At 51.6% G+C, this 12,087-nt stretch overlaps 6 protein-coding genes across 6 annotated transcripts; 5 read left to right on the top strand and 1 right to left on the bottom strand.

Moving 5' to 3' along the window:
- Positions 1-363: 363 nt before the first annotated feature.
- PC9H_007753 (uncharacterized protein) lies at positions 364-1,152 on the top strand (the record flags this gene model as incomplete). The annotated part of the gene is made up of 2 exons (XM_036777281.1): positions 364-744; positions 811-1,152. The coding sequence occupies 2 exons, from the start codon at positions 364-366 to the stop codon at positions 1,150-1,152; spliced, it is 723 nt and encodes a 240-aa protein (XP_036630901.1).
- Positions 1,153-2,282: 1,130 nt separating this feature from the next.
- Positions 2,283-4,653, top strand: PC9H_007752 (uncharacterized protein; the record flags this gene model as incomplete). Its single annotated transcript, XM_036777280.1, has 14 exons — positions 2,283-2,490; positions 2,552-2,566; positions 2,626-2,646; positions 2,702-2,727; positions 2,783-3,357; positions 3,409-3,461; positions 3,524-3,589; positions 3,823-3,926; positions 3,991-4,066; positions 4,135-4,239; positions 4,324-4,341; positions 4,396-4,460; positions 4,512-4,545; positions 4,604-4,653. 14 exons carry the CDS (start codon positions 2,283-2,285, stop codon positions 4,651-4,653), a joined length of 1,416 nt encoding a protein of 471 aa, XP_036630900.1.
- A 216-nt stretch (positions 4,654-4,869) lies between these two features.
- On the bottom strand, positions 4,870-5,946 carry PC9H_007751 (uncharacterized protein; the record flags this gene model as incomplete). The annotated part of the gene is made up of 6 exons (XM_036777279.1): positions 4,870-4,976; positions 5,039-5,206; positions 5,271-5,364; positions 5,423-5,457; positions 5,575-5,698; positions 5,755-5,946. 6 exons carry the CDS (start codon positions 5,944-5,946, stop codon positions 4,870-4,872), a joined length of 720 nt encoding a protein of 239 aa, XP_036630899.1.
- A 295-nt stretch (positions 5,947-6,241) lies between these two features.
- PC9H_007750 (uncharacterized protein) lies at positions 6,242-8,038 on the top strand (the record flags this gene model as incomplete). Its single annotated transcript, XM_036777278.1, has 5 exons — positions 6,242-6,379; positions 6,435-6,524; positions 6,644-7,658; positions 7,708-7,797; positions 7,848-8,038. The coding sequence occupies 5 exons, from the start codon at positions 6,242-6,244 to the stop codon at positions 8,036-8,038; spliced, it is 1,524 nt and encodes a 507-aa protein (XP_036630898.1).
- Positions 8,039-8,479: 441 nt separating this feature from the next.
- Positions 8,480-10,883, top strand: PC9H_007749 (uncharacterized protein; the record flags this gene model as incomplete). The annotated part of the gene is made up of 11 exons (XM_036777277.1): positions 8,480-8,900; positions 8,954-9,178; positions 9,236-9,421; positions 9,473-9,567; positions 9,593-9,671; positions 9,729-9,809; positions 9,868-9,960; positions 10,017-10,192; positions 10,255-10,380; positions 10,435-10,462; positions 10,537-10,883. 11 exons carry the CDS (start codon positions 8,480-8,482, stop codon positions 10,881-10,883), a joined length of 1,857 nt encoding a protein of 618 aa, XP_036630897.1.
- A 418-nt stretch (positions 10,884-11,301) lies between these two features.
- Positions 11,302-11,911, top strand: PC9H_007748 (uncharacterized protein; the record flags this gene model as incomplete). Its single annotated transcript, XM_036777276.1, has 3 exons — positions 11,302-11,567; positions 11,624-11,691; positions 11,745-11,911. 3 exons carry the CDS (start codon positions 11,302-11,304, stop codon positions 11,909-11,911), a joined length of 501 nt encoding a protein of 166 aa, XP_036630896.1.
- Positions 11,912-12,087: the final 176 nt, after the last annotated feature.

The following is a 12,087-nucleotide window of genomic DNA, read 5'->3' as shown; positions in this document are numbered from 1 at the left end:
TGTCTGGGATTGTGCGCACTTCGTATCGTATCATTTCTCTCGCTCTCATTCGCTGTATCACCATTCTTGCTGCACCACTATGCATGTAGTACAGAATACACATAATTTATTCATTACGCCATCCATGTCAAACAACGGCCTTCGCGTCAACGGGCCGCCGCAGATGCGTAGCGGGGAGTGACTTTCAGGATCTAATCTAATCTAACCGCTAGCGTCTGATTGTCAGAGTGACATCATGGCCATCTGTGCGTCATGGGTCACCCGCCATGAGCCTAATTAATACACCATACAGTAACCACGTTAAAAGCGCACGCCATACTGAATTTCTATTTACCCGACTCTCACTTGCAAGACATCCCCACAATGCACTCCTTGAATATCATCCAGGCCGCCAGACTCTCCACTCGCACTACGCGCCCGACAGTGGTCGCAGCGTTCGCCAAAGGATCCCGCAGCGCGACGACAACCACGCCGCCACCAAGCGGACAGGCTCCACCATCTCCACCACCGCAGAAGAAAGAGGGGGGCTCAAATGGACTACTTCTCGCCGCTGCTGCCGCCGCTGCAGCGGGTGGCGCATACTGGTATTTCAACGAGAATCCTAATGACGCTCAGAGGCTCCAGGCGAAGGCGCAGAAAGAGGCAGCAGAGGCACGCCAGAAGGCGAGCGAGTTGAAAGATGCTGGGAAGGCGAGGATGGATACAGCTGCGAAACAGGTGCAGAATCAGTATGACACGAAGAAGGTGCGCATATATGTTGCTTCAGTTTGATTGTAGATCATATCACACTGATCACGCGATCATGTATAGGATGCCGCAGAGCAACGCATAGATTCCGCTCGTACGTCTGCGAGTAATGCGGTACATGATGCAGAGGCTCGTGCGCGCCAGGCAGCAGCGGATGCACGAGGCAAAGTCGAGGGGTCGATAGCATCTGCGCGCCAATCCACCGAAAGCTTGTACAACGAAGCCAAAGAGAAGGTATCTGCCGATATTCATAGAGCAGAGAAGAAAGCAGAAGAGGCGAAGGCCGGATGGTTCAGTTGGCTTGGATGGGGGAAAGCGAAGGCCATAGAAGGCAAGAAGGAAGGTGCTGAGAAGGTCGCCGAAGGTGCTGCCAATGTTAAAGAGAAGGCGGAAAAGCACACTTGATAACTGGACGAAAGAGAACCTGGATACGTGTAACTATGTATTAATTCAGCTACATGGGAAATCGTGCTGATTTTGGATGAGAAAGTAGAGACTCGTGTTGAGACAGATGACTCTGCTGAGTTCGCATTACGGCGGTGTGTGTCTTCTCGAGCGTCCATATGCAATGCGAAGCGTCGATTAAAACTTTCTGGCCGTCTGTACGAGGATTAGCCGCGTTAAGCGATAACAAACTGACAGTCCTTCTCTTCTCGCCTAATCAATGATCGAGAACACTAATTCCGAGGTTGGCAGCGAGTTCGCATGACTGCAGTTCACATCCTGGCCACGACTTGCAGAAACTGAGGACAAAGCCACGGACCGACTAAGGCAACCATCATGGACTGCGCGGCGTCGGGAATTAGAATTGTCAAACATGTGGAAGGATAGCACCAACAAGATGGCTGCAAGACGGGCATCAATCGGTGATGAACGTCCCCGAGCAGGATGGTGGCACCGTACCACATACTGTATCAGCCTACGCCTCAGAGACATTTAAGGTATGCATCCCCGTACTGAAACTTGGAGGCGGTGCGTCGAGAGCGTGTACCAGATTAGGGTCGCGCGGAAGTATTCATCAAGTGGTAAAGAATGTGCAGGGTCCGATCTCAGGGCTTGTCAAACGGCTCGTCCTCGTCCGACACTTTGTTCACATGCGAGAGCTCGCGTCAAACATTTCATCAGCGGAATGGATGAGGAGTGAGATGGTAGCACTGACCGTGGACGATTGGGATACCTGCGAGAGAAGCGGACAGATGAGAGTAATTGTGCTAAGTCAGAACTCAGCTCCAGATAAGTCACACAAAAACAGACGCTGGAAATCATGTGGTAACGATCGTCTATATTTTAACGATCCGCCATTGGGCGATCCCTCTCTTCCCCAACAGCCCTCTTCATTTATAGTTGTATGTCCGGGGCATCAACTCGGGCAAACAATCTCTTCTCTGTACTCCTTCGACATTGGATTATTCTGGGCCGCTGAACCTTGACTTCCGACCGCCACCATCTCCCTTGTTTCATACGACACCGCCGCCGACGACTGCGCTACTCCATTCCCTTGCAGCATTGCAGCGAAGAGCTCGCAACGACCAACGATGACTGCCATCACCCGGCGCGATGCAGATATAGATCCCCTCACGGCGGCCATGGCACCGCCACCAAACGAGAGTGAGGAAGACCGCCAAGCGCGTCTGGCCGCTGAGCACGCCGCCAAAGTACGCTCGGACGCCATCGATGAGGAGCTCAATCGACAACGGCAAGCAGAGAAGAGAGCGCCAAAGCAGGTTAAAGTTCTGTTGCTTGGTGAGTAGGCGCAATCACGCTCTCGGCTCGGTTCTCACATGCGAGGATATCCCGCCCACAGGGCAGAGTGAATCAGGTAACTAAGCATATCCTTTTGGGTTGCATAGAGTCGTTTGCTCACCGGATACTCGATAGGCAAATCGACAACGTTGAAAAGTGCGTAGCAATATTAATTATAAATCCCGATGTCTTACATTGTAATACTTGGTAGATTTTCAGCTCATGCATTCCCCAAAAGTGCGTAACGTACATCATCCCCGCGCGTCCGCACTCGTTCTGACAGGATTGGTAGGCATTCCGAGCGGAACGTGCTCTTTGGAAAGCCGTTATCCAGCTCAACATCGTGCGATCTATCCGCTTGATTCTTGATTCCATGACAGAAGCCCAAGAGGCCCACTCGTCCCCCGCCCCATCAACCTACAGCACGTCAAGCAGCTCTCGGCCCGCGTCACCGCTCGTCGAGAAGGAGTACCCCCGGTTATCCCCAGATCTACTCAAACTCAAGATGCGACTATCTCCACTCCTCTCTGTCGAGGAAGCTTTGACGCGGACGCTCGCACCCTCGGGCTCAAGTGAGCTCGAAGCAACACGACTCATCCCCTTGCGATACTCCAGCCGCTCGAACACGCCCCCGAAGGAACCATCGGTTTACGCTGGGGCACTCTGGAAAGGTGCACTTGGGCGTCTAATGAGCAGCGACAAAGGTAGTGACGTCGACGACCGTGAAGAAGTCGTGTGGGATGATCCCAAGGACCCGGGGCTGGTATTGCATGCCTGCGCGGCTGATATGACCCAGTTATGGAACGATCCGACGGTGCGAAAACTGCTAGAAGTACAGAGACTCCGACTAGAAGAGATGGCGGGATTGTGCGTCCTCCTTATAGCACTATTTGGACTGATGTAGATTATCATTTGCAGCTTCTTGGACTCCCTCGACCGTGTCACTGCACCCAAATACGTGCCATCAGATGGTATGACATTGTTCGAGGTTCCAGGGGAGCTGTTGGTTGATAAGGCGTCCTCATCTTTCTAGATGATATCCTGCGAGCTCGACTGAAGACCCTCGGCGTATCAGAACACCGGTTTAAATTGAAGACAGGTATTTTTATCCTGCTTATTAGTGTGGGGAACCTAGACGAATTGTAAGCAGGGAATATGATGAGCCATGAATGGACGGTGTTCGATGTTGGTGGACAGCGGTCACTGGTGAGTTCGGTTGTTTAATCAGTTGGTGGCGATTAATGGGTTGATAATTGGTGTACCCTTCAAGCGCGGTAAGCTCAAAGATCTTCGACATCATTTGATATGCATCTCATAATCTTTCGTTTCTAGCTGCCTGGGTACCTTACTTTGACGACGTAGAGGCCATCATCTTCCTCGCCCCCATAAGTTGCTTCGACCAAGTACTGCAAGAAGACCCATCTGTTAATCGTCTAGTACGTGCCCCAGCACCCTACGCCTCGTTGCACGTTCAACCCTTGATATGTCTGTCACTGATAGGAAGACTCTATCCTACTATGGAAAGCTATCGTATCAAACCCTTTACTAAAACACACAAGCATGATATTATTCCTTAGTGCGTTTTCATTTAGATGTTTTTCTTCGGCTCTAAGTGGGGATGCTGATTGTCCGATGTTCGCGTAGATAAATGCGACATAATGAGAGCGAAACTGGCCTCTGGAATACAGTTTTCGAAATACGTAATTTCGTATGGGGATAGGCCGAACAATTTTGAGACTGCGTCTAACTGTGGGTTTTGTTTCGTGCTGGGATGAAGCGTGGAGGCGATGTTTGGAATGACTGACTGACTAATTTTTCATGTTTAACTCGTAGATCTGCGCAAGAAGTTCTGTGAGTTTTGGTGTTCTTGTTGCGGTTTAGCACTGGGCTCATCTGTGTGCACAGCTGGCATCCAGAAGCAGTGTTCCCCGAAGCCAAGATCGTACTATTGCCATTTCACCTCTGTTATCGTGCGTACGGCCCGCCTATCACCGCGCGGTTGTTGACGTAGGGATTGTTAGGACACTTCATCTACCCTTCATATCTTGCAAAATGGTAAGCCTTTCTTCCATGCCAAAGACAAAGAGACGTACGTTAATGAGGTTATACATAGTTCAAGATGTTCTACTGCGTAGCAACCTTGAACAGAGTTCCCTCGTCTGATCCCAGTGTTGTTTGTCACCATTATCTCTTGCTACCATACGGCCCCACGACCACCCACTGCACCCCGCATCTTCAGTAATTTTTTGCATTATGTATGTGATCTCATCTGGATGTAATGTAATTTCCCTAGTCTATCTCAACGCGTGACACTGTTGTATTACCGTTATAAGTATCAGCATATGCATATCTTGTCTTATGTTCCTGCCATGAAAAGAGTCATTCGTCGTCATCGCTCGCGAACTCGAGTGCCTGATACTTCCTCGCCTTCTTACTCGGATTAGCGAGGGAAGCACCTTTGATTGGGCGTTTTGGCGCGGGGGGTTCTGTGTGGATGGCTTCCGATTAGTGGCTTGCATACAAGATAGGATGGCGGTTAGACTCTGACTCGTGGATGTAGCTAGCTTCTTGGTGGGTGGGTCCGCCGGCGTCGAGGAAGATGCGTGCTTCTGGCTAGTACTAACCTTGTTAGGTGGAACCGCTGGTTTCGATGAAGCGAGCTTAGGGGATGAAACAGGAGGCGAAGAGGGTGTCGAATAGTCGACGTCCCTCGAGGCTTCGCGACAAGAAGCGATTAGTATCCAAGCAGATAGCAGGTCGCGTCAGGTCGCGTCACTTACAGGCATGCCTTGGCGGCGATATCGCCCGTGCCGACGTGGCGGAGTACGCAGGGGCATTCAACCGGTGGTTCCGGGATTTTGCTTGCAGGGCGATCTTCGGGGCGCTTTATTCGAGGAGGTACTTTGAGGGGAGTATACGCGGAGACACGTACCTCGAGAAACACGTCCGTTGCATGTGATGCGGCCTCTTCCGAGGTTAACTCGACGAGGGGGACGTGAAGCGGGCGTTTGGAGGTGGGGCCGAGGGTCAGCTACAGGTGGATGCGGAGTCTTGGGTCGTTCTTTGGGGGGAAATGCGGGGGACTTGCCTTGATCTCGGCGTCTCGTTCCGTTGGATTCCAGCCCGAGATGAATAGATCGCCGCTGGTGAACGTGTCTGCCAGCTTCTCTGCAAATGTATCGAGTAGTATGGCAGATGGGTTAGATCCCTGCGCGGTAGCTATTCAGCCCGAATGTTTCCTGAAACCTGAAATGGAAAACGAACGACGAGGCTGAGGATATCGTCTTGAGCCCATATCCCGCGCCACCACCGCCCCTCGGGGCCAGACATGCCGAGATGGAGTGTCCATTTCTCGTCGTCGACAGTCGAGAGCAGCACGAAGCGGTGCGCGCCCTGGTATATGATCTGCACGAGCTCGTCCAGGCCACCGAAGGAGGAGATAAAGTCGATGGTCATACTGAGGGGAAGCGCCCGTGGTGTGGCGCGGCGCTCCGGGCGATATGAAGGTGGTTTCGGGCATCACGTTTTGGGCAGAAAGCGAATGATATTCCACGCGAGGATTCTCCTCTGCCAACAATCGAGATCATGATCCTTCCGCTGGCCGCTGGCAACGATCCAGCGTTTGGTCAGATGTGCGAAAATTCTTCAAAATTGGCCACGCACGAGGGAATGCTGTTAAGCGCCGGCTATTCGAGGATAGGGATATAATAAGGAACACGCAGACATCGACCTTTCTTCAATTTCAACCACCATGTCGTCCACTGGACTTTTCGCTTCGGCCCTTGCTGAGCATGCAAATGGCTCCGCTACTGCACCGGCTGCGCCTGCAGCACCGCCGTCTGTTGTAGAGTCTATGCTCGCGCAGATCCTCGAGTCAGTGCAGAGACAGGTGAGTCGCTGCGCGCAAAAACATCCGGGCTGTCTCACCAGCTATTTTGTGGCAGAGCCATGAACTCGCAGAGCTCAGACAAGAATGCACAGAACTCAGAATGACCAACCACAGTCTTGAAAGACAAGTCCGTGAAGGAATCCAGGTGAATAGTTGCTGAATCTCACTGCATTGCGCTGTGCATTGGGTCGCGTCTACGTGCGTGTCCTGATTGGCAGTTGCAGTCTTAACCTACATTACACGTTGTATTAACCTATCTGCAAGGGGTATTCCAACGGACATAGAACTGGCACGCCTGGCTTCATGACGCCCGCCATCCCAGGCAGCCCCCAACTTCGCGCCAAATCACCCTTCCTCTCTACGCCCACCCAAATCATTCCGACGCTGACCACCACCCATCACGCGTCCCCATTGGGCGATAATTCACTCGTAGTACACCCGCATCCTCACCGTGACATCCCCGGCTTCTATGTCGTGATTCCAGCTGGTGGCGCAGGTACCCGCCTCTGGCCTTTGTCGCGAGAAGACCACCCTAAGTTCCTTCTCGATCTCACGCTGAAGGGAAGGTCTCTCATCCAGGCCACTTGGGACCGTCTCCTTCCCCTCACTTCTCCCGCCAGAACAACGATCGTAGCCGGCCCCAGCCATATTAAAGACATCCGAGAACAGCTCCCCGACCTCCTCCCCCACAATCTCATGTGTGAACCTGGGCCGAAGGACTCCATGGCCGCTATAGGCCTTGCAGCGGCTGTTCTCGCCCGCCGTGACCCAGATGCCGTTATTGGATCTTTCGCTGCTGACCATATGATTTCTGGTGATGATGCCTTCCTGTCAGCGGTAGCTGAGGCCGTTGAAGTCGCGCGCAAGGATTACCTTGTCACCATTGGAATTGCACCCTCACATCCTTCGACTGGTTTCGGTTATGTTCGTCTTGGCGACAAAGTCGATATTGCAGAAGCGCCCAATGCTAGATTGGTCTCGAGCTTTAAGGAGAAACCTGATGCCCGGACTGCGGCCGCATATATTGCGACTGGAAAATACCGGTGGAACGCAGGAATGTTCGTGACCAAGGCCAGCTTCTTGTTGCAACTCCTCAAAGAGTACAAGCCCGAGATCCACCAAGGATTGATGAAGATTGCGGACACCTGGGACGATGAAGCGCGAAAGCAGAAAGTCCTAGATGAAGTATGGCCTACTCTTGAGAAGATTCCCATTGACAACGCTGTCGCCGAACCAGCTGCAGCTGAAGGTCGTGTTGCTGTAGTACCCGCTACGTTTGGTGTGTTAGTCGGCCGAATCCCTTTGCTCCTGATACTTATTTCTTTCAGGTTGGGATGATGTTGGTGATTTCTCCTCTTTGGCGGACTTATTGCCCGCGGAAGCAAATCAGCCACGTATCCTTGGCGACAGCAACTTAGGTGAGTCGCGGCCCTTGTGCGGTAAACTTTGATGCTGAGATATTCCCCAGTTCTCACTGAGCAGATGGCTGGAGGTATCGTTGTACCAGGGTCCGGCCGGCTCATCACTTGTCTTGGTGTCGATGATCTCGTTATCGTGGACATGCCAGACACTCTCCTCGTTACTACTCGAGCAAGATCTCAAGAAGTCAAACGCCTTGTCAAGAAATGTCGCGACGCAGGCTGGAGGAATCTCCTCTAATTGTATCAAAACGCAGCCACAAATAATCACCTCTCTCTCTCTGAAACGGACAGTAATTTATTTTTTGGTTTAATGGATGGCAACGCAGCAGGGCTTGTGATATGGATATGTCGGACTTGGGTTTGTCGCGTCTGTAATGTTGACACTGTAGGATTCCTGGAATCATCGCAATTTTCGCAATTCTCGTAGTCATTCGTCCTTCATGTGTTACCTTCGAGTATTTCGGCAGATCACAACATAATTATTGCCTTGGCTTTCTTATGCTTCTTGCGCTTCCACCTGTTTCACGCACTTCAGCACACGCTTCACGTCGATTGCACCATTCACTGCGAGGAAGACGCAATCGATTTGACTCCAGATGTGCTGAGGGATCCCCTTCAGAGCAGTGCACCCACGCCGACCCACGCGCTAACGGTGGGCAAAGACCTGATTCAATATGCCATGGACCCTTCTACCAGCTCTCCATCCCCAAAGGGAGCTCTGTATAAAGTGAATCAACAGCGGAACTATGGAGCAATCTCAAATCCCTCAAGCCTATCAAAGGATTCGAATTCGATGAGCAGCGAGTCGAGCAAGTCGAAGGTGCCGTCCATCGAAGAAACGGTCATCCCGGTCGGAGCGTTGCCACTTCCACCGGCGGACCAAGATGCGAGGCGAGGGCTGCAGCGGGGATTGTCTGCGAGACAGGTGCAGATGATAGCCATTGCTGGGACTATCGGAACTGGCTTGTTCTTGGGAACTGGACGGTCTTTGGCGCAAGGTGGACCTGGCGCAGTTCTGATCTGCTACACCCTTATTGGATTCATTGTCTATGTGACATTGCTGCTGCTGGGAGAGATGGCGACTCAGTATCCTGTTGCTGGTGAGTGCAGAACGCGGGGCCTGGACTCTAACCCGAACTTACGTGGGTCGCAGGGTCGTTCAATACGTACGCAACACGCTTCTTCTCCCCGTCGTACGGATTCGCATTGTCCTGGAACTACTGGTTCAACGATGCTGTCTCAGTCGCCGGTGATCTCGTCGCCGCGCAGCTCGTATTACAGTTCTGGACGACATGGAACCTCTGGGTCATCAGCCTCATATTCTGGGCATTCCTGGTCAGCTTGAACGCGATACATGTCAAGGCATATGGAGAGCTGGGTGAGTTGATCGGACATGTCCTTGATGGATCCCACGTATTCAAGCTATATACTACAGAATACTGGCTCGCCTCTCTCAAAGTGGCGACGATCTTGGTTTTCATCATCTTGGGCATTCTTGTAAACGTCGGTGTGAACACGGACCACAAATACATCGGCGGTAGCAACTGGCGAATCGAAGGAGCTCCATTTCGTGGTGGATTCGGCGGGTTTGCACGCGTGTTCGTCACTGCCAGCTTTGCTTGTATGTCTCTGTTTCCCTTTCATTCCGGTGCATCACTCAAATGTATGGCAGATGGTGGTACTGAAAGTCTTGGAGTCACCGCCGGCGAGACGAAGAACCCGTCGAGGAACATGCCTCGCGTGGTGAAAGCTGTCTTCTGGAGGCGAGTTAGTTATTCATCCGGGAAGGCAGCCATCTGACACGCGGTTTGATCGCGTCGATAGAATTCTCATCTTCTACGTTCTGAGTATTCTCCTCATTGGACTCAATGGTAAATGCTGCCATGGCTATACCAGTGCTTTCACTCGCTCACCGGTGACTTTTCTAGTGCCTTGGGATTATCCAAATCTGTCAAACAAGAGCACCACAACCTCGCCGTTTACTATCATCTTCGAGAAAGCTGGATCCAGTACGTCTCTTTATCTTCTCACGAAAACAATTTTGTGTGAACTAACCTTCGTTTTCAGCTGTCGCGGCTTCTTTCATGAACACTGTCATTCTGACATCTGTTCTATCAGCGGGAAACCATGCGCTTTTCGCCGGCACTCGGGTACTATACGGTATGGCTATGCCACCGCGAATACAGAGAAATTTGGCACTCACAGCTTTCGCTCAGGTTTGGCAGCGGTCAATCAAGCGCCTAAATTGTTCCTCTGGACGACAAGGGCCGGTGTTCCGCTGCCCTCGCTACTTTTGACAAGTAGCATTAGTGCGTTATGCTTCGGGAGTAGTTACGTTGGGAGCGGTCAGCTCTGGGGCTGGCTGCAGAATCTTGTAGGAGTTTCGAACCAGGTGGGCTGTTCATATCTCTCTCGCATCAGGATCAATATTCAATATACGGTTCATTCTGTAAGATTGCATGGCTATCAATAGGTCTAGCGAGTTGGCGATTCCGGAAGGCATGGGTAGCACAAGGTCGGTCTCTGGACGAACTGAAGTTCCGTGCTTCTTGGACATGGCCTTGGGGTCCATTCTTTGTCGTAAGTGCCATGCGTCATGACATTCATTTCACCGCCGACACATGTGCACAACAGATCATCACCGTCACTGCGCTCATTCTCAGTAAGTCATGCGTCCTTCCTCGCATCCGGTGTCGGTTAAAAGAGACCTTGCTCATGCGTGTTGCTGTATTGCAGTCCAGGGATGGTCTTCCATCTTCCCCCATTTCACTGCTGTCGACTTCGTTTCTTTCTATATCGAGATTCCGATAATGCTGACGATGTATGTCGTGTGGATGCTCGTTCGCCGGCCAGGGGCAGTCAAACTCGCGCTGCCTACCGATACAGCAACGAGGGACAATGCGCGTCCGTCGGGGCGTTCAGGAGGCTGGTGGCATAGCGACCTCGTCGATGTACACACAGTGGACTTGAAGCGCGACGAGCACGAAGAGGGCGAGGAAGACAAGGCTGATGACGAACAGCGGCAGCGGCGGATGGAGGGCAAGGCCAAGGCGTTATGGAGATGTTATTATTGGTTTGCATAAATTCGGATTCATTCTGTGTATACTATCATATCCTCATTATAATTGCGCCTCACGTTTCTCTTGTTTTCCAGATTCAGTGGATGCGTTAGTCTCAGGGTCGACATATTTATGTCCCTATTTGTCTAGGTGATAATCCTGGTCAACAATGTGAAACGTTGGCCGCTGGGGTTGAAATTCGACTCGCTCACAGCCTTGAATTTGCAGCAAACTGCATTGTGCATTGTTGTCCTCCCGGGGCCACACTTGGCCCCAGCGCCTCCTTTTGTCCAAGAACCAGAAACAGCTACCCCTCAGGCCCGCCACATTTTGAGGCAGTAACCGACGCTTATAAAAACCATCCTAGTACCCATTAACGGATCAACATCTTCCTTGCCCCGTTCTCGTAACTCCCACTATCACAGAAATCCAAGCCCAATCAATGATCGTCGCTTCATCAACATCGCGCAGAGCGGCGAGAGCCCAAATCGCGCCCGTGTTGTTGTTTGCATTGTCATTGGCGGTCAGTGGAGAAGGAAAAGGTGGAGGGGGACATGGCCGTGGAAGTAGTTCAACAAGTTCGGGAAGTTCCAGCGGTAGCTCGTCGTCGTCATCGAGTTCAGGCTCAAGTAGTGGCGGCGGTAGTTCTGGCGGAACGGTCATCACTAGCACGGGCTCTGGCTCGAGTCGCAGATGCTTCAATGAGCAGTAAGTGTCCCTCACCCAGCATATGCCTCGCTGTTTACTCATGCTGCCTTCCACAGCAATCAGCAAATCAAGTGCCCCGTGAATAAGAAGGCGTACCTCATCGCAGGCTCAATTGTTGGCGGACGTGAGTTATCTATCGTCCGTCTACATAAATGTATTAAAGTGATCTTTTGCTAGTCGTCGGTCTGGTCGTTATACTTTCCATTTTGATCTGGTTCTTGAAGCGGAGAAGGCACCTACGTGTTGTAAACGAGACTACGGAAGTGCCCACCAAGCCCACGCCTCCTAGTCGCAAGAACACGAACGAAAAGGACTACGAGCGCCTCAAGGAGCCTCCAGTATAAAGCAAGCCTACTGAGCCAGATTTCACCGATCTGAAATGGACTATCACCTCTACATATTTCATTTCCACCGCTCAAATTGAGTTTCTCCTTTACGAAGGTTGGTATCCTACACTTCCATATCCTATGTTATAATTTTCTTCCTATGCTATGGTCGTCGTCAATGTATTCAACTTGCA

This window comes from Pleurotus ostreatus (genome assembly GCF_014466165.1).
Source record: "Pleurotus ostreatus strain PC9 chromosome Unknown scaffold_5, whole genome shotgun sequence".
NCBI lineage: Eukaryota > Fungi > Basidiomycota > Agaricomycetes > Agaricales > Pleurotaceae > Pleurotus > Pleurotus ostreatus.
This window is presented reverse-complemented; position numbering and strand designations above follow the sequence as displayed.